At 46.1% G+C, this 27,695-nt stretch overlaps 1 protein-coding gene across 3 annotated transcripts in view; it reads right to left on the bottom strand.

Moving 5' to 3' along the window:
* GART (phosphoribosylglycinamide formyltransferase, phosphoribosylglycinamide synthetase, phosphoribosylaminoimidazole synthetase) overlaps window positions 1-27,695 on the bottom strand; it is a 1,418,226-nt gene that overhangs the window by 774,564 nt on the left and 615,967 nt on the right. For all 3 annotated transcript variants that reach the window (XM_069636266.1, XM_069636265.1, XM_069636267.1), the window contains exon 11: window positions 9,717-9,948. In XM_069636266.1, the coding sequence (XP_069492367.1) occupies window positions 9,717-9,948 (232 nt within the window). The remainder of the gene's footprint in view (window positions 1-9,716; window positions 9,949-27,695) is intronic.

Below are 27,695 nucleotides of genomic sequence, written 5' to 3'. Positions count from 1 at the left end.
CTCGTAGAGGCATACAGAGTACACAGGGGCCAATTCATGCTGTATAATGACAAGGTCAAGACGATAAGGAAAAGGTGGAAAACCCTACCGGAGGATGATGAGATGGGGAGGCATTGGACTCATGGTACAATGTTTCTGAGGGGGGTCACACCGTGTCCAGGCTCTATGAACAACTATTGGGAGTCAACAATAGGAGGGAATTACAAGTATGAGTGAAACGGGAGGAGGAATGTCAGAGACCTTTCACAGATGAGGAATGGCATAGAGCACTCAGATACCCGAAGAAAGTGTCTAGGAACGCAAGATTTAGAGATATGGTACACATGTTCTGGTCATGCCCGAGGGTAATGAAGTTCTGGGACGATATTAGAGAGAGAGCGCAGAAGGGAGGTGTCCAGATGCAGGCATGGTCGCCAGCCTCCTATCTGTTGGGACTGTTCCCGAGGGGAGATAAGCAGAGAACGCACCTGCCAAAAATGAAAGACCTGATGACAATAGTGGCAAAACGCCACATAGCAATGGCGTGGAATAAGATCATGGGACCCCTCTCTAGGGGGGTGGTGGGCGGATCTGAACAAATGGGTAACAGCTGAAACAGCAGTGTGGACGAGGGCGACGCAGAGGGGAGAAGGCGATGGTGAGGCCAAAATACTGGCGTGCAATGCACTCGCCCAGGCATTGCTTGGAAGTAATGAAATATATAGCGTTGGCGAATCAGACAGTCGGGCCAAGAACTAATGGTGAGGTGCCGATACCATGAATCAAGAGAAGTCAGGAGAGGGGAGGCCGGCCCACTTGTATCAGAACGGAAGGCACGAGAAGTTGCAGGACATGGCGAAGGGCGGCAAAGGGGGCCCAGCTGTGAATCAAGAAACCAAGAGAAATTAGAACTCCACTAAAGTGCCAGTAGTTTTGTTGTTTGTGTTGTTGGTTATATAGTTAGTTGTAAAGTGTTGTGTTGAAAATGCAAATAAAAAGATTTAAAAAAAGAAAAGATAGTAAAGGTATTGGCTGTGTAATGTTGACAAGAAAATGATTGGACTAAAAGGTTCATGCTTCAATCCACACAGGTCCGTAGTGACAAATGAGCAAAGTATCAGTGTGCAGAGAATGCCGGTGGTAACAGATTTCTGCCAAAGTTCATGCGGGTGGAGGAACTGAACTAGTTCACTACTTCTAAGTTAGTAAATCCATCCGTGTGTCAGAGTAGTACATGTTTGATTCAATGAAAGAATGGGCGTCCGTGTATGGGTGCTCCAGTCTCCTGTTGAGTAAGAAGGTGGATATCAAGCACCAATACACTATCAGAGGCCTGAAACCAGTGCTCAAGTGTTATTTCTTTTTATTTTCTCCAAATGATTTCATTGGTTTTACAGCAAGAATAACAAATTCAATTACATATAACAGTCATGAAAAAGAAAGGAAGAGAAAAGGAAGAAAGGGAAGAAAAGAAAAAAAAGAATTAGGGGCTTATTCATAATTCATTATAAGTAGTCCAAATATCATACCTATCCAGCCAGTGCTTTACATGAAAAGGCGCTCTTTCCCTGCTCGAAACGAGGGACAAGTTATGCAGCATATCATCAATACTTGGTTGGGTATCACTCTTCCAAAACCTAAAATCTACTTATTAGCCATCAAAAGGGCCATTTACACCGAAAAGAGCTCACCAGAAGACAGACCTATATAAAGTATTAGTAGGGAGCAGACGCAACGCAGACCAGAGGTGAACAAGGGAGGGAAAGACTCAACACAAGATCTAAAAATGCTAAAAAACCTCATCCCAAGATAAGCAAACATTCTGGCATAACCAAACATGTGTAACATGGTGGTCACATCACTCCTGCAGTTCCAACAGAGACTATATATTGGTGCAATTTACAGGACCACATTTTCCATGGGGACCAATATATACGAGTAATCCTCTTCTGTGCACCTCAGCATCACGTCTTTTTAAATCTGCTGTGACCTGCACATATACGGTTCCATTCAATATCAGACATTGTATAACCTAAGTCAGAATACCCCTTAACGGTACCATGCTGAGAGGTCAGGCGGAAACCAGAAGAGAAGATTGTAGAGCAGAGGGGCAGAAAGCAACATGTATTTAGACATAAATGGCTGATTCCCCTTACCTAATGAGTCCCTCAGCAGCTTTGCTGGATTTCTGGAGTTTATTTTCTTCACCTGGTAAGAGTGTGAGCCTTTTTTCACACTCTTACATGTGTTTTGCTGTGTGTGTTTTCACTTTTTGTGTGATCTTGGGTACTGGAGCCTCACCTACTCCATGGCCTCATATTTTTCATGTTTGTTACACAACACCTTCAGTGCAGTGACACAGGGTTGTCTTCAAGACGTCACACTGACTCCATTTTCTGGGGCTGACTACTGTCCCCCAGAAAAGGTAAAGTTGCCATTAACTTTATTTTAGTCACTTTAAACCACAGACCCAGTACACCCCATCTTACATGGAGTATTGGAAAGGGTTAACTCTTATCCCTTTTTGTCTGTGTCTCTTGGAGCATTGTTTCGCTCCCTTTACATTAAGACTTGGCTGGTGGCAGTGGTAACTACCCTAACTTTTCTACCGCGATCATCTTATATAAACGTGGTATTGTTTTAGGCTATTATATTAGCCTCGAACATAAACCCGCATGACCAAACATTTTATTTTGGCTCCGGCTGGGTTTATTCGCCATTTCTTTTTGTTAAAGTCTTTCTCGTGTTTTTCTCTGCGTGCCAAACCGGGGATGATTCCTTTGTTCACTGTCTTTTCGCGGGCTTCTGCACAGAAGCCCTCCTTAAGGCGCCTGACAGTTTAGGTAGGCAGGATGTGTGGGAGGGATCTTCGGACCCCTGCCATGGGTTCCCTTGGTAACCCAAGTCACACTACTGATTGATTTGCTGAGGGGACTGTCCTTGCCAGGACAGCCACCCTGCTGTTTGATTGACAGCCAGACTGTATGAATGGGGGAAAACTGCATAAAAAGCAGGTCTCTGGGACTGAAAAGGCAGAGTCGCCACTGGAACGAAAGAACCAACGAGGAGCTGGCAGAAGAGGACCCCTACAACGACTGAACTACCCGGTGAAGCCATGCTGCAGGTCCGAATCGTCAGCATCCGACGACAAAGAAGATCCTCCAGGAAATTCTTCCCTTGAGCTGGTGGGACCAAACAGTTTGCCCAAACTATAAGCCAGGACCCCTCCTCTGATCGAATTCGCTGTACAGAGCTACAGTGGGTTGGATAGCCAGGAAGGTCGGACCCTGCTTGGGTGTTAAGGAGCGCACCTTTTATTTGTTGTTTTGCTCTGCTGCTGGCTTCTTCCCTGGGTGGCGCAGGACCCTCCAGTCTTCCTAGTTCATGTCAGTCCGACAGTCGCTTCAGGAACCGTGAGCCTGCAGGAACCATCAGGAATGTCTGCCTCGGCTACAGCTCCGACTCCCTTTTAAGGTACTGTGAAAATCCGGTTGTCCCTTTCGTTCAACCGGGGTGAAAGTGTTTGAAATCAGTCTCCAATGCGAGGGCTTGCCCTTCTCTTCTCTTTGAACTAACTTTTCTACCAACCAACCTCGTCCGGAATCCGTGTAACAAACTTTACTGCGAACTACCCTGAACTGTGTGATCTTGAACAAAAGACATTTGACCCATTGACTTTGGCCCTAAGCCTTTTCTATCTGATGCCATCACTGTAGTTTCCTCTTGTTCAATTGCCCCGAGTACTTACCTGTTGGTGTGACTTAAATTTTTATTAACTTTGTCTTTCCCTCCCTTTTAAATTGCTGGAGTGCCATTTTGCTCCCACTTCATTTTGTGAGCTTAACTTGTCTGCCATTTAAGGGAAGTGGCGTGGTGTATTAAGAGAGTGATTTTTAAACTGCTTATAATAGTGCAATGTTATACAACTGAAAAGTGAAATAAATGTATATTCTTTTACTTGAAAACCTTGAGTCCGTGTTTGCCTGAATCATAGTAATTGCTGTCCTTTGTGTAACTTATTTAATACTGCTCACTTACTCTTGAGATAAGTCTGGCTGCTCCGCTACTGCTACCACTTTAACTGTGTAGTACAGGCTTGTACCAAAGGTGAAATTGTACTGTCACTTGTAGCCTTAATTGTGTGTGGTGTTCCCAAAGGGTACTGCATATAATTCTGCCTAACAGCGACCATGCACACTAACATTTGGAGGTGAACAGAAAACCGTCAAAAGATTCCTCAAAGCACATTAACAGCAATATGCAGAAGATTTCAGCTTATTTAAAATGCAAGAACTCAAAATCAAGCATGCATTGACCATTATAGACTTGGCCCAATCTCCAGATGCCAGCCCTTTGGCAAGTACTCTAGGAAAGAGTGCAATTATTAATCTGCACAGCTGGGTTTTTCCGCAGACCATATTCCGCACAGAGCAAATATAATATTTCTTTTTTTTACATTCCTTCATATCATGTTTAATAGGCAGTGGTGTGAAGCAAAACAGAAGCCGTTTGTCCATGAAAGCAAACAATACAGCGGAGTCTGAGCCACTGATCCTCTCTCAGAGGACTCAATTTGGGCAATCAAGATGATCCAACTTGAGGCAGTGAAGCCTCTCTCAAGCTTGAGCAGAACCACCTCCAGAAGCAACTCAAGATCTTCCTTTCCGCTTTCTCTCCCTCTCCCCTGCTGATGCACCCGACTGCTCTGTGCACTGGTCACCTGGTCACCCTCTGAACTGAAGCCCAAGCTCCTGCTTGGTCAGTTGCCCTTGCACTGCCTCCGGGCTCCCCAGCACTTAAGGGTCTGTATCTGCAACACTACAGTCCCTTCTCTCTGCATTTATGAGCCACACGCTGGCTCCACTTGTGAGTTAACTACACTTCCCCCTTCCGCTCCCCCCTGGCACTTCTCCCCTTCCCTCTTTGCCGCACTTATGTGATGTGATTGACACAAGGCCTTGTAAGATCATTATTTTGTCCTCTCTTTGTTTCCCCCTACTTGTCTTGTCGCGCCTAGAAACACTTGCGTACAGCGCGATATCATATCATATTATAAGCAGCGTAAAGACAGTATGGTACTGTCTAATTCTAGGAAAACCAAAGCCTCCTAGGTGAGCTGGCCTCAAAATAACATCTGCAAGGGGGGTCCTGGGGGGCTCCCTGCCAGAAATGAGTCCTGGTTACAAGAGCCTTACCCATAGTCTTTAGCTCACTATCTTTCACAGAGGAGAAATATCCTAAACATATCAGTCTTTGTCCTACATTGACGTCCAGACGTGGACCCCCTGCTCATTCTTAGAGAGGCACAGCTCCTCCCTACTGATGAGGTCCAACCATACCGAAACACGTGTCTGGGGATACGGTTGGTACTCTTGTTCAGAGGAGAATTGTCTAGCATTTTGGTGCTGGACTGCCCTAGGGCAGGACAAAGACTGATGTGTTGGGATATTTCTTCTCTGTGAAAGATAGTGAGCTAAAGACTCGGGTAAGTCTCTCGTAACCAGGATTAATGTCTGGCAGAGGGACTCCCAGGACCCCCCCATTGGTAATTTGCTCAAAAGAACATCTGTCAGAATGTTTGGCATACTACCACCCCCCCCCATAAAAACCTGTTGAACAATTTATTTCCTGGACTTGTTTACCTGATAGTGGAGAAGGACGCATGCTGAAAACATACAACAGCTTGTGGAGCAGTCTCATTTTAATCGCACTAATTGTACCCCAAAGGGGTGAAATTCAACCTTTCCCACTTACGACACAGCACATCTATCTCCACATGTTTGAGTCTAATGCTGTGTGCAAAAAGCCTGTCAACATCCCTAGGAACCTGAATGCCCAAGTACTTGAAACCACCATCCGCCCATACATTCCGCTCTACATCAAACAAGCCTCTATGCCACGAGAATGAGATTGTATAGAGTAATGTCTTATAGACATTAACCTTATAATTCGAGACTCCACCAAACAAATGCAACAAGGACATAAACTCTTGAAAGGAGCGCTCCGGGTCTGAAATGGCATCAAAAGGTCATCAGCATACAGGAGCACTTTCGAAGTGCAACCAACCTCAAAACATTTATGCCTGGGTGCGTTCAGAGCATAAGCGCTAGATGCTCTATAAAAAAAAAAATATATAAAAAAAAATATATAAAAAGTAAAGGCGATAAAAGACAGCCTTGACGTGTTCCTCTCTGAATGGCAAAATATTATGACATGCAGTCACTGCAGCCATTATTCAAAGCCTTAAAAAGCTGCATCTGACACGGGCCACAGTTTATCTTAATCAAACCTTGACAGAGATATATCCAATTCACCCTACCAAAAGCTTTTTCAGCATCGATGCGAACAGCCGCATACGCATCTACAGATTGTTTCTTTAGGTGAATGACATTAAACAGCTCTCTAAGATTATCATAACTATTTCTACCATTCACAAACCCAGTTTGTATTTTGTGGACCAGTTTTGGCAGCAGACCATTTAAGTCTCCTAGCATAAGGTTCTGCCAAAAGCTTTACATCAGCATTCAGTAATGATATTGGGTTGGAAGTTGCTTGTGTCATTTCTACCACCATTCTCTGAGGCTAGATCTCTCATTTTCAGTTCCAAGATGCCAGTGCTGGTACAGTCCAGGGATACCTGGTGCTGGTTATGGTAATGCCAAGATGGATTGAAGGCATGCCTGATCCGAGGGAGGTTCTGGGGATGGTAGCAGACCACAGGGGTGGTGCCAACCCCTAAGCTGTGCAGAGGGCAAGGAGGGGGTGAAGATGGTTGCACACAGCATTTAAACAGTGCCACACACACTGTATTCTATCACATAACATTCACTTTCCAAAGAGTGGGCATAAAAGATTTCTATTCCTTGACCCTTGCAGCTTTGAAAGATGTGGCCTAAAAACCAGTCACAGTTCAAGCCTTTTGCTTTATAGGTTTTAAAGACATGCACAGGTTCTGTTAGATTCCCAACGCAGTGGGAGCAAAAACATCAGTTCTCTCCATAAACTATAATTGCAGTGTGCAATCACATTTCCAAAGTCTAAATTGATGCCCAGTGCATTGCTGGTGGTAGGTAAACCTACAGTGTGAGCACTACTGGTGACATTTTTGTTTCCCTGATTAAAGTGTCTGGACATTTACAATATAGGAAAACAAAGGCTGAAATGCACATACATCTTTCTCTCAACCAACAAGGAAGTAAAAGCATTTCTTACAACCAGAGGATGGTGTTAGGCAAAGTTCGTATGCAGAACCCTCTGGGAACACTACAAACAACTCGGACTACAGGTATAGGAAACCCAACCTTTAGTATAAGCTTGTACTACACAGTTTTGGTAGCGTGTTGAGCAGCTAGGCTTATCTGAAGACGGGAAATGTGAGTTGTAGTGGAGTTACACAGAGATTTACAGTTACAAGTATTCAAATACACTCTTAGACTCAAGGTTTCTTGAATAAACCATTATTAATTTATCAGTCAGTTAGAATAAGCCTTCTTCAGAAGGGAGCAATATAACAGTAACACTCAAATACACTTCATGAAATACACACTCTTAATAGCTCTAAATCAGTAGATCCCCTTTTGGGCTGGCCCACAGACACTACCTACACCCTCAGGTGACTTCAATTGCTAGGGTGCTGGGGACATTAATATATCACTGTTGCATTTAGAATCATATAGTAATAAGTCAAAGGAAAAGGTTATTTAGAACATACAAGAGAGCACAAAAATTCTTAAGCAGGCAAATACTTCCAGATCCCCCCAATAAGAGTTATTCAGTGAAAGAGGCTCAGCCAAAGACAATAGGCAAAAGTCTATATGAGCTGAAACACTTCTTTGCAGGTAAGTAGAAAGTCTTTGCATCGTGTTTCAGAAGTCTTTGAAGAAAAGAAGAATCAAATGTAGGGCCACAAGCTGATTGGATTTTGTGAGTAGTAGACAATGCAAGCAACTCTACAACAAGAGGTAAGTTCTCTCAGACTCTACAGTAGCTTTGTATTGAACAAAAAGTGCAGCAGATGACTTCTGTTCCTGTGCAGCTCTGCAGATCTCACTGTTCCTGGGCCTCAGTCGTGGGGACAAGAGGGAGGACTTCTGGGGACTCTGCACTGCAATGGCACGGTAACCGCTCGCAACCGGCAATCTTCAATTTAGTGGCTGTTCAGTGTTTCAGCTCCTTGTGTCTACCGCGGTTCCTGGCTGTCGATATGGACTTTCCTTGCTTCTGGGGTCCCGTACTCTGTTGAGGGGGTCAGGCTCGGTCAGTCCTGCTTCCTAGGAGTCCGGAGGATCTTCCTAGAGCTCTAGGCCAGCTTAAAAGCAACACACACAATCTGGTGTTCCTCTCCCTTGCTATACGGTTTCCAGCAGCAACTCTGTGGAAATTCAACCAGCTCCGTGATGGATGTCCAGGTGGCTTACTTTGGAGTTGATTGGTCCCACCAACTCAAAGGGAGTAGTCGTCCTTGAAGGGGCTTCTCTGACGATACGAATTTGGAGATTCAGCACAGCAGCAGGGCTTCACCGAGCTAACCAACGGTCCAGGAGTTGCAGCAGGCGTTATCTTCAAGTTCTTCTTCGGATCCTTCGTCCAGTGGTCGACTCTGCCTCCCAAGCCAAAAGCCTCGCCTTGTATTCAGTTCTCTCCCATTCATTCCAGCCTAGCTGTCAAGTCACCCAGCAGGGTGGCTGTCCTTGCCGGGCAGTCAGCCGGCCAATCACCACAGAGTGCCTTTGGGTCTCCTAGGAGACAAAGCACAGGGAGTTTCGGGCACCTCCCTCACTTCCTGCCTACCCCAGACACCCTGGAGCCAGAGGCGGGCTTCACTCGTGAATCCTTCCGAAGGAAAAGCGAACAATGGGACCAAACCTGGTTTGGCGTTGCCGCGCAGAGTAAATCTCAAGATGGACGTTTTCCACAAAGAAATGGCGAAAAAAGAAGACCGTGGTCATTTTGACAAAAATTGCACCCTTAGTTGCTTTACTGCAGCTGCGAAAGCAGCCTGCGGTAAAGGCACACCATAGCAGTTAAAATGAAACCACTGCGACCAGCCATTCAGTGAGAAAAAGGTTACATAAAAATGTTACATGAGAAGCTAGACAAAGCGGATACTAGGTAACCCCTCCAGCACCCTACTGTAAGGTAGTGTGTGCTGGGTCTAGAAAGTTACAATGGTAAGTAAAGTCAATTTCACTTTACTGGTATGGGAAACAGTAGTTTATCCCAGAGAAGGTATTTAAACCTTTGGGAAATCTGAAAGACTTCCCTGTGCCACTGCACTGAAGGTACTGTGTGACACAATGTAAAAGATGATGCCTATGGAGTTTGTCAGACTCCATAACCAAAAGAAACACAGTATACAAAATCACATTAAAATACATGAGAGAGTGGGAAAAAGGGTCTCACTCTCTCCAGGTTAAAAGAAATCAAGTCCTCAAAATCCAGCAAATTTGCTGGGGGTCTCTACGGTGGAGGGAATTAGCACATTTCTGAGAATTCAGGTGGCTTTTTAGCAAGAAAAATATCACAAAGTAGCTGAAAAATGTTAACCGTTTATATTTACATAAACTCACTCACATATGCATCAAATTAATAAGGCAGTCAATATTGAACAGTATTCATTTAGTTGAAAAGTTTGCCTTCAGAAAAACCAAGATACCCACTGATGTGCTGTAATTCTAGTTTGTACAGTAGCTCCCATAAATCAACATTCATGTCCGTTGGTTACTTCTAATACACACCTACGCTGTTGGAGGAATTCTATTGCCCGATAACCAATGTCCTTTCTGTAAATTGCACCCGGGAATGTTATCGTCTGCACGCCTCCATTGGCTTCCTCCAAAGCAGACATAAGATCCTTTCTGATAGCAGTTACTGTCAGTACTCGGCCACCATTAGTTACCACTTTGCCATCCTTAAGTGCTGTCCCAGCATGGAACACCTCCAGGCCAAGATCTCTGGCTTCTGAAAATCCTACAAGGAGAATAACATGGTTTTAAGACAGCACACAAGCACGCTCACACCTCCACAAAAGATCAAAGTCAATGTCTAGAAAATACACAGAATAAATCATGATCAGTCACTTAACATGCATAAATAAGCATCACACCATTGGACCCAACAATGTTTACTAGTGATGATGAAGAGGGAGAGGGAGGCTAGGACAACAAAAAAGGCATTTGGTAATCTAAAAAAGTGATTCAGTTCATTTCAATAAACTCGCACCATTCCTTTCAGGGTTATGGTGCACTAATCCTATATATGAAAGAACTGCCAAACTACCTCAAAAGTAAATCAGGTCTGATCATTTTCTTCCTCCATTCACACTAAATGGATAAGCTCATACAAGTCAAAACTTCACAAGCAATTTTCTACAAACAATGGAGTAAAGCGAAGAAAACATGACAATAGATACTAGATACCCAAGAGTGAAAAGAAGCCTCATGTGGAAAATACCTGAATCTTAGCTGAAAATACAGATAAGTACAGTATGGATGGTTGCCCAGAGAAATGCCAATATTTGTAATCTATATTTAGCTCACTTTTCCCAAATGACAACTTTGCCGAATTCAGTTGTGACAGATTTTATTTTGCCAATTTATTTCACCACATATGGGTAAATGGTAAATTGGGGTAAGGTATATAATGGGGGTGGGAGGGTGTGCAGGGTCTAATACCCTCCTCCCCCTGTTTGTGGAAAACAAAAAAATATAAATTCAGCAAAATATGCTTAAATATCAGTGAAGTTGCCATTCGGAAAAAAATGCAGCAATCGTTCATAGAATTGTACTCATTTAAATCCACCAGTTGAGTGCTGTATAAATCAACGTAAATGGGCCAAACCGGCCCAGACATGGGTCTGGTGCTTGCTGGATCTTGAGTCCGTTAGGGAGAATTTGCAGAAATGTGCTCATTCTCTCTACCTTAGAGACCCCCAGCAACTTTGCTGGATTTTGAGGACTTGATTTGGAGAGAGTGAGACTCTTTTTCCCCACTCGGTCATATATTTTAATGTGATTTTGTACTCGGTTTCTCTTTTGGTTGTGTAGTCTGACAAACTCCATAGGCATCATCTTTTACATTCTGTTGCACAGCACCTTCCGTGGAGTGAGACAGGGAAGTCTTGTAGATTACAGGTTTAAATACCTTCTCTGGGATAAACTACGGTTTCCCAGAGCAGTAAAATGAAATTGACTTTACTTACATTTGTAACTTTCTTACAATGGGGTGCTGGAGGGGTTACCTAGTATCCCCTTTGTCTAGCTTCTCATGTAACATTGTAATGTTACACTTTCATCGATGAATGGCTGGTGCCAGTGGTTTACCTTTTACTACCATTATGGGATTTTACCGCAGGCTGCATTCGCAGCCACGGTAAAGTACCCATGGGTGCCATTTTTGTCAAAATGGCCCTGGTCTTTTTTTGCCATTTCTTTGTGGAAAGGTCCTTCTTGAGATTTACTCTGCACGCCAAACCAAGGTTGGTCCCTTTGTTCGCTTTGCCATTGGCGGGATTTACGAGTGAAGCCTGCCTCTGGCTCCAGGGTGTCTGGCGTGGGCAGGAAGTGAGGGAGGTGCCCGAAACTCCCTGTGCTTAGTCTCCTAGGAGAACCAAATGCACTCTATGGCGATTGGCCGGCTGACTGTCCGGCAAGGACAGCCACCCTGCTGGGTGACTGACAGCTAGGCTGGAATGAATGAGAGAAAGTTGCTTAAAAGGCGAGGCTTTTTGGCTTGGAAGACAGAGTCAACCACTGGACGAAGGAACCAAAGAAGAACTTGGAGGATGCCTGCTGCAACTCCTGGACTGTTGGTTTGTCCAGTGAAGCCCTGCTGTGTGCTGAAACTCCATATTTGTATCGACAGAGAAGCCCCTGCAAGGACGACTTCTCCCTTTGCGTTGGTGGGACCAATCAACTCCAAAGTAAGCCACCTGGACATCCTCTCGGAGCGGGTTGAATTTCCACAGAGTTGCTGCTGGAAACCGAATAGACAGGGAGAGGAACACCATATCATGTGTGCTGCTTTTATTAAAGCTGGCCAAGATATCCAGGAAGATCCTCTGGACTCCCAGGAAGCAGGACTGACCTAGCCTGAGCCCCCTCAACGGAGTGCAGGACCCCAGATGCAAGGAAAGTCCATCTAAATAGCCAAGAACCACAGTGTTGGTAGTCGCGAGGAGCTGAAACACCTAAGTGCCACTTGTTTGAAGTTTGCCGGTTGTGAGCAGTGACCGTCCCATTGCAGTGCAGGAGTCCCCAGAAGTCCTCCCTCTTGTGCCCAGGAACAGTGAGATCTGCAGAACTGCACAGGAACAGAAGTCATCTGCTGCACTTTTTCTTCAATCCAAAGGTACTGTAAAGTCAGAGAACTTACCTCTTGCTGTAGAGTTGCTTGCATCTTCTACCCCTCACAAATCTAACAGCTTGTGGCCCTACATTGATTCTTCTTTTTCTTCTTCAAAAACTTCTAAAACATTGTGCTGAGACTTGTCTTACTTACATGCAAAGAAGTGCTTCAGCTCATATAGACTTTTGCCCAATGACTTTGGCTGAGCCTGTTCCACTGAATGACTCTTATTGGGGGGGATCTGAAAGTATTTGTCTGCTTAAGAATACTCGTGATCTTGGGCGCTGTTGAGCAGCCTGGAAGATGGCTACCTAGCTTGATAGCTCTGTGTACTATCAACACGAATCCGACTGCAACAGCAGATTTTTTGCAGTTTTTCAGCCACAACTGCCACCACATGCAGCCGACGGACTCTGGGAAGAAACGGTGCACCGTGGGCAAGATACTGCCGGCCAAACTTTGGCTGTGTGCGTGGCCGCGCAGGCGGCTGGGACGGCCTGGACCACGCGGGCATACTGGTCGGCCCACCCCGAGGCGTAGCACGACAGGAACCGACATCCGCGACAACTCTTTACCATCGGGTGTCGCTGCTGCTGGGGACACCACCTGCGGCTGCCCCTGTGCCTGTGGCGCTGTGCGACGAGGACCCAAGGCGCCGCGCAGCTCGCGAACGGGAGCAGCACGACTACACTACGCAGCACTCCAGTCATCGCCACGGGGCGGGAGAGACAGCCGTGGCCGTGGGCCCCGATTCCTTGGCACCGAACGCTATGCCTGCTGAGGAGCCCCGTCGGGTGCAGCGGAGAGCCCTTGCAGCACCTGTGGTGCGTGGAGCAGACCTGGGGTATCCGCACAGGACGTCTTGGCTCCTGTATCAACCCAGTACCGGCACCTTATAATAAGTAGGTTTACTCGGGGAGAGCCACACTACAGCCATTATGAGGCCTCCCAGAATCCTGACCTGCCATCATTGCTCCATTGGAAGCCACCAGGGCTCTACCCGGCGCCACGTCCCGCTGTCGGTGCGGGGGGGGGGAGCGGCTGCGGCTCCACTTAATATCCAGGGTGGCACACAGGCTCAGCAGCAGGCCCGGGCTTGTGCTCACTCCCACACTCCACCATCGCCCTGGGCCATCAGTCATCACCATCACTGCTGTACTGTGCAGCACCATTTTCAGGCCCCCAGATGGTTTAGTGGTCCGTGGATACCTGGTGAGAGCCCCAGCTCGGACAGAGTTCCCTGCTACAACTGACATCCCTCTGAGTTTCACTACAATCCAGAGCCACACACTGAGCCCCCCCCCCCTGCATGGGGCCCACTGAGCAGCATACATAACGCCGCTGGAGTCTACCTTGTTATTCTGGACACATGACCCCCCTGATGGACCTGCTGAACACCGTGCCCCAAATGCACGTGAAAACCTGATGCTCCAACTTGCCATACTCCACCCGCCTACGAGCATTGTAGAGGGGACAATCTGCACGTTCACATTACTCATAACCTTGCTGTGTGGAGCGTGCGGAAGGGCCTATCTAAATCATGTTTTGCACGTATTACTGCCCGCCTGGGGGACTGGTTATTAGGCTGACCATCCTGCTGCATTAATGTCACCCATCTCTGCACTGCTCGGTTAGCCCTGGGCCACTCGACAATCAATAAGCCAACTCCCACTTGGTGCCCTTGCCTTGCTGTGCTTCTGCTCCTGGTTCTCAACACAACCTGCTGCAGGTCGCTGGGTCCTGGTCGGCCCCGGCATAGAGTGGGGGAAGGAACACTAGAACTGGACGCAACTTACCTGGGTTCCACTGAGCTGTTAATCATACGGAGATGTCGAACAGATCCCAGGGTGCCAACAAAGTGAGTGCCATGGATAAGTTAACCAAAGCGAGGCCTAGACCAGAGCTAGGTCAGTCATCTGCCGGTCAGCAACATCCCGCCACGCCCCCAGAGATACCGGCTCCTGATCTCTCCGCAATGATGGAATCCATGGCTAAGAATTTCGCCTCCTTCCACGAAAAGTTAGATGTTATAAATGCTAATGTCGCGTCACTCAAATCTCAACTAGACCAAGCTGGGACCAGGATCACAGAAGCCGAGTCTAGAATTGGGGCTAACGAAGATGGACTGCATACCCTTCAAGACACAGTTGCCTCCCTTACCAGTGACATGAAGTTTGTGAAAGCGAAATGTGATGATTTGGAGTCTAGATCGCGCAGGAACAATATCCGAATTATAGGGGTGCCGGAGAATGCTCTTAAGTGCCTCATGGAGCTGGCTGTCGAAAACCTGCCTAAAGAACTATTGGATAATCCTGAGCTATCTCCCTTCTTTACTGTTGAGCGCGCTCACCGCGCTCTAGCTCCACGACCCAAACCCAGGGATTTTCCCAGACCCATCATTGCTAAAATTCTCAGAGACAGAGACAGGAATCTAGTCCTACGTCTGTCACGTGAGAAAGGGGAGCTGCGTCTCGGCTCCCAAACTATTAGAATATTCCCGACTTCTCCGTAGGGGTTCAGCAGGAAAGACGTCAATTTCTGGGTGTGAAAAAGATGTTAAGGGAACGGAACATACGCTATGCAATACTATTTCCAGCATGCCTTAAGTTCACCTTTAGGGAGAAGATGTACTTTTTCACAGTCCTCGACGAAGAGGTGAAGTTCATAGAGGCGCAGATACCGCTGAACAGCCCCGCTGATGACCTCATGGACAATGACGGACCATAAATAGACTGTTACTGGTCTGTCTGTTTTTTGTTAACTAGTATCCTTCAGCATCTGGGTTGATAGTAGCATCGGAGTCATTGGTTTCCTACTGCATGTGAGAATGCTATATTGAACTGTGATACGCCTTGGACATGCGGGTTCTCTCGGGGAGCCTTCTGAATGCATCTGTAACTAACAATGGAACACGTGTGGATATTGTTTGCCTACTGAAACATTGCGTTGTGCCTGTGATAGTTGGAACTGTTAGACTCTTGCTAGATTAGATTGCATAAGTACTCATTTCTGTTATTCCATGTTCTGGAAAGTTAAAACTGAGTTGTGGTGGCAAATACAGCCTGACATGAGTACTAGCTCTGGTACTCCATTGCTCCTGCTAAGTTGATTGCACGGCAGCAGTGCACCCCACTCCGGTTGCAATGGTTACTCTGGAGGGTTTGTCAGGTGCATGCCCCTGTTGGGCCTGCAGCGCAGTTGGACCGTGTTGTGTGAGGTCCACCGTTACCTGTATAAGGAGGGAGGGGGGGCACTGCCGATTGGGGGAGGGTGGCATGGGGAAAAAACTACACTAAAAACGGCAAGGGGGAATGGCATTTCACATTACAGAAGGGCGACACAGCAGCGACATCCGCTCTGACATACTCACGCAAGGTCACACTTGCTGGGATGTACCCTAGGGCAATAAAATGGCTGTAAACTTTATGTCATGGAATGTACGGGGCTTGAGTAACTTCACCAAGCCACGTAAAATCACGGCCTATGCCCAAAGGCACGGGTTAAATATACTCATGCTACAAGAAGCGCATACCCGAGGCAGTTTGGCAATGGTTTTTGCGCCATCATGGGGGCTAAACAGATTTTACACAACCTACTTCACACAAGCTAGGGGAGTGCTGACACTAGTCCATAAATCAATTAAATTTGCACTTAGAAAGAGCTATGTTGATCCCGAGGGCAGGTATGTCATCCTGTATTGTACGATGATGAACGAGGAGTGCCTCAGTGAATACATATGGTCCCAACGTGGACACCCCAGTCTTCTTCGACACTGTTGCCTCGATTCTGTTAGGCTATGTGGGGGCCCAGATCATCTGGGGGGGGGACATGAATGTAATACTCGACACTGAGATGGATAGAACAGGGATTGCACCTAGAGATCTGTCGGGTGCAGCGCACAGACGAAACATTCACAGTAAGGCACTGGGTATCCGAGACGTTTGGAGGGCCCTCAATCCCAGTCTACATGAATATACATTCTACTCATCTGCACATGATAGTTCCTCCAGGATTGATCTCTTTTTGGTATCTAGTAACTTGATAGGAAAGGTCCGGTGGAGCCCAGATACTCACCCGCACGTTGTCTGACCATGCCCAGATCACCTTGTCCATAGAGTTGGGATCATCCCGGCCTACATGCAGCACATGGCGCTTCAAATCAGCTGCTCTCCTTGATATAGTGTTCAAGGTCAGACATTCTAGCAGATATTGTAATCTTCTTTGAATGTAATACCTCGCATACTACAACGGTGAAGACCCGATGGGAAACCTTCAAAGCCTACATCAGGGGAATGTCAATTTCAAGGGAAGTGGGAGTATTGAAAGTGATAAGGAATGGCCCATGCCGTTCTGAATCTAGGCTGCGGGAGCTGGAACAAGACTGTGCAACGGCGGCCGACCCTGCCAAACTTGCACGAATTAGGGAGGAACTTGAGGTTTATGAGACGCATGCCATTAGGGAAGTCCGCTATTTCAGCTATCCAAAGGCCGCGCGGAGATATGGGGAGGACGAGAGGCCGGGGAGGACACTAGCTAAACTAGCGAGAGGAGAATGGGGTCAGGCCCAGATTGAGTGTGTCAAAGATACGCAGGGTATTCCACAATGGGAGGACCAGCAGATACTAGAGGTCTTTACGGAGTTCTACACTGATCTCTATGCATCACCACAGGAACACAGTGAGCAACACATACGAGACCTCCTTGATTAGATCCCTACTACATGCATTTCACAGTCTACTAGGGACCAGCCCGATTCCCCCATCTTGTTGCAGGAGAGTGTTCGGGTCATCTCGGATATCTCGAAGGGTAAGGCCCCAGGGCCGGACGGGCTCACCCCCGAATTCTACCAGGAACATGTGGCAATTCTTTCCCCCAAACTATTAGAGGTGCGACTGAGTCACTTCAGAAGTCCATCCTCCCCTCCCCCTCCCTGCATGACGCTGTCATAACGGTGCTGCTCAAGCCTGATAAACCCAGTGATGTGTGGGCCGTACAGGCCCCTTTCGCTCATGAATATCGACACAAAAAATTTGCCAAGGTAATAGCGAACCGGTTTCTCCCGATTATGCCACACCTGACCTAAGATCTGGTCTAGGCGTCGCTTTGGTGAACTTATCCATGGCACCCACTTTGTTGGGACTCTGGGATCTGTTCGACATCTCCGTACGACTAACAGGGTGGCTTCGTACCCGGGAGATCCACTTCCCATAATATCTCCAACGGCTTTTTAATGTAATGGCTAGAATTGACCAGAACTCAAAAGCTGTGGCGGTCGCATTGGATGCCCAAAGCCCTTTGATATGGTCTAATGGCGGTACATGTGGCTGGTACTCTAAACGATGAGGGTTGGGCCCAACATGATTAGATATATTAAATTGCCATATACGCCCCCCCTTGGCAAGCGTCCGGGTTAACTCCCCAACGTCTACACTATTTACACTCCACAGGGCACTCGGCAAGGCTGCCCATTCTCTCTGATCCTCTTTGCTTTAGTCATTGAACCAATGGCAGACTTTGTCAGAGCACACCATTTTCATAGAGGAATACGCCTAAAAGATCCCCCCCGAAATGATATCCCTGTATGCGGATGACGTGCTACTATACATCAGAAATCCCACCACCCACCTGGACCCTATCATATGGGAAATCATGCATGTGGGCACCTTCTCTGGCTTCACAATCAACTACCCCAAATCGGAAATATTCCCGCTCACTAGCACCACCCAACACCCTTAGAGTTCCCACTTCGCTGGTCCCTGGGGGGAATCAGATATTTGGGGCTCCGTGTATCCTTGTCCGAGTCAACCTTGCTAGTCGAAAACTACACTGCCATTGCAAAACAGGCTGAATCCAAAATGGCGAGGTGGCGCTCTCTCCCGCTGTCACTTGCTGGAAAGCTTTGCCTCATCAAGATGATTCTTGTCCCCAAACTACTTTACGTATTTGGGAACATACCCATCTGGCCGGGGAAACAATATTTCGTGAGGTTGCATAATTTGTGTGCACAGTTCTTGTGCCTGCCGGCATGGTCTGGAAGAAATGGCTGGACATGACTCTCTCTTATGATAAGGGGGGGTTCACTGCTCCTGACCTAACACTGTATGGGATAGCTGCACAAGCCCAGTATGCCACATATTGGTACCCAAGCCCTTTGACTCGCCCACAGGTTAAGTTAAAGACACTAGCAGCGGCTGAGGTAAATATTATGACCCTCATATTCAGTCGGGACTATGTGCCCGATTCCCCAACCGATCCTGTGGCGACCACCCTACGGGCATGGGGCCGACTTCTGCACCAGACGGGGAATCTTGCCCCTACTACAAATGGCTCCCTATCTGGGGATTCCCCGGGTTGGCACCTACACACGATAAAGCACTGGCCCAGCATGGCTCAGGGGGGCTCTGGGGTACCAAGCACTGACTGACGTCTTCCCTGAAGGTACATTTATTAACCTGCAGACATGGAGGTGGGGTCACTCAGGAACCGCACTGGAGATATTGCAGTACTATAGGCTCTGTGCTGCCTTCCGGACAAGGTGGCCCTCCTTACGGAACCAACCTCCCGACACCCCAGAGGTCGCCTACATAGCTAACTCGAGTGGCACCCGTGGCGTGGTCTCCTCCCTATATAAAAATGCTGTTAGCAGGTGCCCCATCCCGGTCCCCTAAAGCTCGTAATGAATGGGCAGACGAACTGGGCATCGAGATCTCTGATGAATTATGGAAAAAGATGTGCTTGCACACAAACAGGGTACCCCTTAATTTCAGTTTACGATGCATGTAATTCAAATTATTGAACAGATTGTACTATACTCCCCATAAAATTGCAAAGTTTGCCTGAAATAGTGTGCATACTTGTGCTTGCTGCAAAATGGAGGAGGCTGACCACTTGCACATGTTCTTGACGTGCCGTGTTCTGAGGGACTTCTGGGATGCGGTCCTGAATGCCCTTACTGACATCACTGGTACTTTGATTGAACCCAGTCCGCTGGGGATCCTGTTTGGTATATGGAGTACAGATGATACCAGAAAGATGGCCAAATTTCTAAACATAGGTTGCATTGTGACCAAAAGATGTGTGCTTCAAAGCTGGAAGAGCCCATCTCCTCCAACCTTGCAGAAGTGGCTTGGCGCACTCACCTGGTCTCAGACCTGTGAAGAAGAATATATTGCTGTGCTTCCGGCACACTCCCACCCCAAGAATGTGTGGTTTGCTCAAGCTGAGAGTCAGATTGCCTCCGTAATGGACTCATCAGGGGTCCCCGTAGGTGTGATCTGAAATGTCAGGGTGTGTTATGAATAGCAGTTTCCTTTTTTGTAACTGAATTTCTTTGCTTTACACCAATAGTGTCTTGTAAGTGTGCCAATTATATCTTATGCTCTAATGTATGTGTTTGCTGAAGATCTCTGCTAATAAATAAAATTTTAAAAATAAAAACATATTTGTGATCTCTTGAGTGTTCTAATAACCTTTTACTTTGACCTATTGCTAGGAATACTCTAAATGCAACCGTGATACATTAATGTCCCCAGCACCCTAACTATTGAAGTCACCTGAGGGTGTAGGTTGTGTCTGCGGGCCATCCCAAAAGGGTACTTACTGATTTAGAAACTTAAGAGAGTGTGTTTTGAAATATATTTGTGTGTTGTGTTACATTGCTCCCGTCTGAAGAAGGCTTATTCTAACTGACTGATAAATTAATAATTGTTTATTCAGGAAACCTTGTGTGTAAGTGTTTATTTGAATACTTGTCACTGTGAATCTCTGTGTAACTCCCCTACAGCTCACATTGACCCCTCTTTGAGATAAGCCTAGCTGCTCAACACGCAACCAACCTGTGTAGTACAGACTTATACCAAAGGTTGGATTCCTATTGCCAGGAGGCCAGGGTTGTTGTAGCGCACCCAAAGCGTACTGCATACAATCTTGCCTAACATGCGGCACGGCAGTATTAGGCCTGATGGAGGTCAACAGTAGAGCACGGTTGAAGTACCACTGCAGGAATAGACTGCCACAAACCACAGGGACAGCAGAATAAGCATCAAGAGTAACAAATTATATTTTTCTCCCCAATGCACAAAGTATCTTATTCAATTAAAAGGTGCATCGGTAGAATAATACTTTTTTGGCATGTAACTGATTACTTGTTACAAAATCTGATGCCCTAGGCTTGCTAATTGAAAATGTGAACCAGTGTATATATCGTGATGGGTTGAAACGGACCGAAATAGTAACAGCATGTCATTCAGCTGGGCTGGAAAAGCCCGCTTATCAAATATCAAGAATAACCCACAGTTAGGAAAGATTTTATTTTTACAACTTTCCCGCCATAGTTTCCTATAGAACCCCATTCTTTTTGCTTTGTTTTTGATCCTGTCCTGACTTTTTGAAGGGAAGTAAAGTCTTTAGCTTCACTTCCCTTGCCTTCTGCTCACTTGTTATGGGGAAACTGACTAGTCCTTCAGTCTATCTGTACGGGAGGACTAGCATTGAATTCTTGTATTTTTACACTGCACACAGTACCTTACAGTGCTGTGCAATGGGGATACATTTGTATCACTAATGTTGTAGACTGGGGATTTTTGGTTTGTTTTATATGCGCCTAAAGACAAGCTGGTGGCAGCAGTTTCATTTATACAGTTTTTGCTTAATTTTTCTTATGCACAATTAAGTTTACTGTGTATGGCTACTAAACGTGGCTAGTGCACTGAAATGACTGTGCGCCGAGATTTTCACATTTCCTTTGGCCATATTATAGATTCGCCTCTTTCCTGCCTTCCCAGGTCAATAAAACCCTTATATGGTCATGCACTTGACAGGGAAAGATGCAGCTTTCGCTGGCTAGTGAGTGTGTGTGCGTGGTGCCCAGGAAGAGGGCGTAGATTGTCTGGTCCCAGTCCACATATCTGGTGCCAGAAAGTCTGCTACTGAGGCAGATGTGAGACCAGTAATTGACCCCGAATTGGAACACTAATGGCTGTTTGAATGGTGCAGATCCTTACCATTGGTGGGCTTGCACTTGCGTTCAGCTCCAGTTCTGAATAAGAGGAGTACTCCTGCAGCCATTCCTCAGATTTACATTGGCGCCAAGAATCCTCTTTGAAGAGGAGCAGCCCATTGAGGCCCCCTGGATGACTTCAACAGTGGACCAGCATACCCTCCAGTGACTGGCCCGGTGAAGCTCGGCTCCTCTGCCTGATCTCTTAAGATTCTTGTCGGTTCTTCAGCCCTTGGACTAGTGGAACAAACTGGTCTTGACGTCTTGGAGGATCCAGCCACTAAGCACCTTCGGAGGTGAGCCTGTACTGCCAGAGAGAAGGACAAGCTGCCTCGTGGGATACCTTGCCAGAATCGCTGCTGTTCTGTGTTCAAGCCCGGAACGTCTGCAGTTGCCACCTCCCATGAGTCGCCTCCGCCTGAATTTGCAGCTTTCTAGCATCAAGAAAACCTGTCCTGAAGCTGGTTCTTTGACAGCGACTCAAAAGACGCCCGTCGATCCCTGCAAACAGTGGCCATCGCTGGGACTTGCCTTCCTCCATCCCGTGAAGTGTCCTGAAGACATCTGCATCAAAGTATGCATTTCTTCATCGACTGGGCTTGCGTTTTACAGTTGCACTCGACTGGAGGAAGCCTCGAATCTGAAACCCCTGTGCACCTCTCACTCGAACAAAGGACAGAAGAAAGGTGCTCTCAGCAATCCGCAGTCGACCCATTGCAATCCTGGGGAAATCAAGGGGGCAAGTAAGTATCACTGTGCCTGTCCACAGACGTATTTACAACAAGGCCGACTAGACCCAGGCTTATGGCAGCAGATTGCACGGGGAGCAGAATTTTATAGCAGTTTATTTGTAATTTACTGGTTGTCATTCTTTAAATATAAAGCCAATGTTGGTTCTCAGAGTCTGGCTGATCCACAACACTGCAAGTAATCATAAGCGGTTAGCAGTCATGCTACTCCGACAGCTGATGTTTTTGATGGCCAAACTTATAAACTTGTAAATATCTTGTAAATATGCTTGATATTTACAAAAGCTTTATTATTGAGGTGAATTTTGCTTTAAAAATAAAAGGAAACGCGTACCAAACACAGCAGGCTTTAGGTATTTAATGATTCAGTTATACAACTCTCACAGAGATATGACGGATATAAAGCTCTTTGGTCATCCTTATCTTCCCAAAATGCTCTTTAATATGCAAAACAGTCAAATTCCCATTGGTTTTATTGGTGCCACTTCACATTATCTTTGGAGATCTTTCTAAGCAATCACTTTCATATTTAAATACACAGTATGCATTTTTTAATCTGTTGCAAAAATGAGGGTTTTCTCTGCAGAAATATGAAGGTTAAAAACAATGCATCATTTTACAATATTAAACACATGATTATGCTGAAGTCAAGCACAGAGTTCCCACAGGTGGCACTACAATGATGTTCGGAAGCAAGCACTAATTTCCCTGCCTGGCCCCACATTTCAGAGGTCTGTGGCCACCCAAAAGGTGCAAGCAGGAAATAGATCATAGAGAAGTTATAATGGCAGAGAGTAAATCTGAATTCGCAGGTGCGTCGCAGATGTAAAGGTGTCCCATAAAGATATCCATACAGCCACCGTTACAGAATCTGCTCAGTGGTAAGCAGACAAATGGCACCCCGCGCTGGGTTTATCATGTGTATTCGATGACATTGTGCTGCAAGCTCAGTATTACCAGGAGAACCAACTGCAAAGTATGCCACACAATGCATAACTGATGTTCATAAATAATTTTTGCATTAATTATATTTTAAATAAAAAGTAGCACCGTTACTGTGAAACAGTACTTCAAACAAAAGCAGGACATCTCCTTCCATACACAAATCTTAAAATGTTCCCATGTATCATAGAGCCTGACCAACTCCACCGAGTTAACAAACATTTTCAAATACCTGAAAGGCAAGCTGGCAAGACCCACAGCCTAAACTACAGCCAAAAAGGTAATATTGTGCTATAACGCCCGATTCATTGCTCACTTTTATTCTTGGAGTGTTGGGTATTTTAAACAACTGCACAAACAGCAATGATGTAAACAGTATGTGCCACTTCATGTGTTATAAAACGTTTTCTCCGGTATTTGTGAATCATAATCACTCATCGCTGTTTGTAGGTTTGTGTTAGGCAGAAACCTGTGCAGTTCCCTTAGGGACCACTGCAAAAGATTTAAGACTACAGGTGTTTGGCAGTAAACCCACTTGGTAGCAGTCTGTACCACACAGATTCACTTGGTAGCTGTGGCTGAGCAGTCAGACTTCCCTCAAGAGGAGTTAGGCAGTATGTAGAGTATACACAATAGGTACAGAGATACAATAGCACAAGCAAACACTGACCAGAGCTTTGGTGTAAAAGTATATAATTGTTTATTTAAAGACACACTTGTAGATTACACTAGCAAAAAGAGGTAAGTAAATTCAGCACACAGTCACTATCATATATATACAACCCTATTCACTTATTAGACAAGTCTTAGTGAGAAACACCACTTATTTTCAAACAGAGGTGAGCGCTTAACATAAGATGGCACTCTAATAAGTTATAAAGAAAGGGAGGGAAAAAGGCAGAGTTAAGGAAGCACACAAGTTTCAATACCTTTAAAAGAACCACAGTAAGGCAGGATAGACAGAGTTCTACTGGAGAGCAAGGCAGTCAATTGCAAGGCCCACTCTTGGAGAGAGCAAGCAGAAGGGGTCCAGGTTCGCACAGTGGGGTTATGCCCAAAGAGTCTTGTAGATAGTTCAAACAAAAAGGATGAAATTAAAGTCAGGAAAAGTTAGCTAGGTTGTCCCAGGCTAGCCCAGGTTAGAAAGTCAAGGCTTTACTGTCACCCCGAACGATCTGTCGCAAGGGAAGCCAGGCGGGACACAGTACCTTAAGTGTGAAGGAAGCTCCAGCGGGGGCAGTTGTTCCTGGCAGCAGGTGCAAGTCGGTGTTTCGTCCAGAGGAAGAGGAGGTCTCGCCGTGGAGGAAAGATGAAGTTCGTTGCACTGCCAGGGAAGAAACCAGCCGCGGAGTTCTTCGGTTAAAAGGTACTACCCTTCTCTTCACGATAGTGGTAAACCGTGGAATTCCGGTTGCTTGGCACGGGCAAGGCGGCCACGAGATGCTCCAGGAAGGTGAAAAGGCGGCAAAACTGGTTATCCCCACCAGTCAAAGGAAGAAGACTCTTCGGACTGCAGATCTCCTCTGTAGTCGGGAAAAGTGGTGAGACGGTTCAGCAGGGCTCCATCGGTGGTGTCGTCGTTGCAGGTCGGCTCTTCTTCTCCCTCCTCAGATTCTTAGGTCCTGTGGCGACTTCTGAAGTTCCAGTCCCCAAAGCCCTGCTTTTATGAAGCACACCCCCATTCACTCAGCCTAGCTGTCAATCAAACATGTTAAGTGGTGAGCCGGCCGGCTTACCACTTGGGCCAATCACACAAGAGTGTGACTTGAGTTACCAAGGTAACTCAGTCCAGAGTGCCTAAACCCCCCTCCCACACCCCCTGTGGTACCCAGACAGAGTGGCACCACTTTTGGAGGCTTCTGTGGAGAAGCCCGCCAAAAAGTGGAACAAAGGGCTCGACTTGGGTTGGAGTCACAGAAGAGAACACAAACACCGTTTTAGAATCGAGTTCTGGCAAAAAATACCAACCGGTGAATTAATATTAAATAAATAAACCGGCGGTATGTTCGAGGCTGTAAGAATTAAATAATTAAATTTGGTAGCCTCGAACAATGGGAAAATCCCATAGAGATATATTCACGGTCGAATATAAAAAGTAGTATCCACTGCCACCAGCCAAAACTCGATCACGGGGGACGGAGACGTGCCTCCTCGAACAACAGACCCCGGGGCAATCGAATTGCCCCGACCAGTACGTCCACAATATGATGGTTTATACTGGTTTCTGTTTCTGTTCATAATTTGGGACTAGTGAAGCCAAAGGTGACTTTACAAGCCCTGGGAGACAGTAGTCAGTCCCAGGGTATGGAGTCTATGTAGGGGGGTCGCTACGACACCCCTGGGTTACGGCACGGAGGGTGCTGTGTAACCCACATCAAAAACACATGAGACCCTATGGAGTAAAAGACCCCATAGCCCATAAAACACGTTGAAAGATGATAAAGGAACACCTCAAATCATGTCTAAGAGTGGGAGTAAAAAGAATCTCACTGTTAGCAGGAGAAAAAATGAACCCCAAAAATCCAGCAAAGCTGCTGGGGTACTCACTAGGTTTGGGAAATTAGCCTTTACAGAGAATTCTCTCTAACAGTTTGTTTTTTTAACTGTTTTGTTAAACACATGTTGTACTCCACAAAAACCAATAAAATTAAATTTAATTAAAAAATAAAAGGAGCCTGCATTGTGCATTTACGAGGATTGCTGTTGCTTCCCACACATGTTCAGGGTCACCCTTTATCTATTTCTCCATCATGGGAATGCACAGCCAAAGATTCCAAGAACCTTCTCCAACGGTCTTTACTTTACTGAAGCGTTTATGCCCAGGCAGAGTTTACAAACTTCACTTGTGATTTTGCCATATTTTACTGCTATTCCAGCCCAAGACATTGGAGGCACATGGACTGCAGCAGGTAATTTGCCTTATTTTGCCCCCTACTAACACCAGAGCTGTAACCATGAGAAGGGAGTCGAGATCTTTTTATTCAACATTTGCATATGACGTGCCTGTACCACTTGCATATATTTCCTATGTAAACTTTACCATTTGACATGATCGGATGCACAAATATAGCCATGTTGCATTAATATTACAGAACAGTCTTCGTGCTTCTCACAGAGGGACAGCAAGCAATTTGTTAGAGAAACCAGATATTAGCATTGAAACCAAAATTTGTTCCAACCTTCTCTCACTTGTGTTGAGTTGGTAGACAGCTTATGTCCTTATCGCTTCCTCTAAAAGATTGTTTTCGAACCTAACGGAAAGCAGACAATTTGCCGGCGTAACAATTACCTCTAGTGTACTCAACCATAGAACACACTGCTTCTCCAAATCTTGGCCAGCAGAGATCTCAAAACACTCAACTAAAATAACATTTAAGATGACAGGCTTGAATTAATAGAGAGGAAGCAATATGTTTCTAATCCCTGCAACCTTAAAAACGTCCTTATAATGTTATGGAGCCAAAATGCTAGACAAAATGGGAGTGAAAGGGCGTAGTTTGGACAATTTCGGACAGAGCTTGTTGTAAGGCCAGAAATAATCTGGCCAAGATGCAGACTCTGGCAGAGGTGGCGCATGCACTTATTTGAGCCTATGGCAGCAGAAAGCTTAAATGTGCCACTGCCTGCCAACTCCCCCTTACACCCTGTCCTTCACAGGATAACATTGGGGCCAGATTCCTTTGTCTCCCATCTCGTTCTTACTTACCTTTGGTCGTCAAGCATCCTGGTAAATTGTTGCTGAACTTTTAAATACGTTGAAACTATTCCGAATCAATATTGCATCCCGTTAAAGAAGACATACCTGTGAGAAGCCCTGTGTTGGAACCTGTGACTTTTGGGCACTAGGCCCAATAAATCTTTGGGTTGGAGTTCTAAACCATAGTGAACTGAGGTTGTGACTGGTTCTCATGTTATCTGCATTACATACCTGTTTCACCAGGTTAGTTATGTAATGATGTACTACAAGTGCTGTCTAAGCTGAATTATTGTGTTATTCTCTGTGGACTCATTGAAGGCCCCTGACCTCACTCACACTCTTCTGAGACTAAGCCTTGAACGCTCTCTACTCTACCTTGATTGGGTTTTGGCTAATATCAGTCTCATTGTTCACCATTACTAGGGGGGCCTCCTAAAATCTGCCCACCAGGTTTCATTTTAGAAATCCATCTCAACAGTGCTTACAAAGTCCAACCCTAAGATGGTTTGGGGCCTTGCGAGACCTCTCCAGTAGATTTATGAAAAGATTGACTTATTAATCATAACCATGGCATTGCCAAAGATAGATTAAGTTCAAGCAAGTAAAATAACTCAATCCAAGTCCTTAGTATAGTCCTAGGAAGGGGTCCTTGACCAGGCCTTCCTAAACCATCTTAATACCCACCAACCCAGGGGTTAGGTCAGTATTTGCAGCGAGTGTTCCAGAAAAGTCGATTCAGGAAGCCCCAACCATGGAGAGGATGACTCCAGAAAGAGAGGAGAACCTGGCAAAGTATGTTCTGGCAGTTTGGCACACAAAGTAAGGAAGCTACCCAGCAAGAAACCGCCCCATGGCAGAGATGATAGTGGGGGCAAGCAACAGCAGAGAGTGAAGCGGGGTGAAGAGAACATATCCTTCCAGGCAGTGGCTGCTTCCAACAGCAAGTGAGAACATCCAGGCAATAAGAATGAGAAGCATCAGTAAA

Source organism: Ambystoma mexicanum, chromosome 7p (genome assembly GCF_040938575.1).
Source record: "Ambystoma mexicanum isolate Mex_15411 chromosome 7p, UKY_AmexF1_1, whole genome shotgun sequence".
Classification (NCBI taxonomy): Eukaryota; Metazoa; Chordata; class Amphibia; order Caudata; family Ambystomatidae; genus Ambystoma; species Ambystoma mexicanum.
Note: the sequence above shows the minus strand (reverse complement) of the source record. Positions and strands in the feature narration are given on the sequence as shown.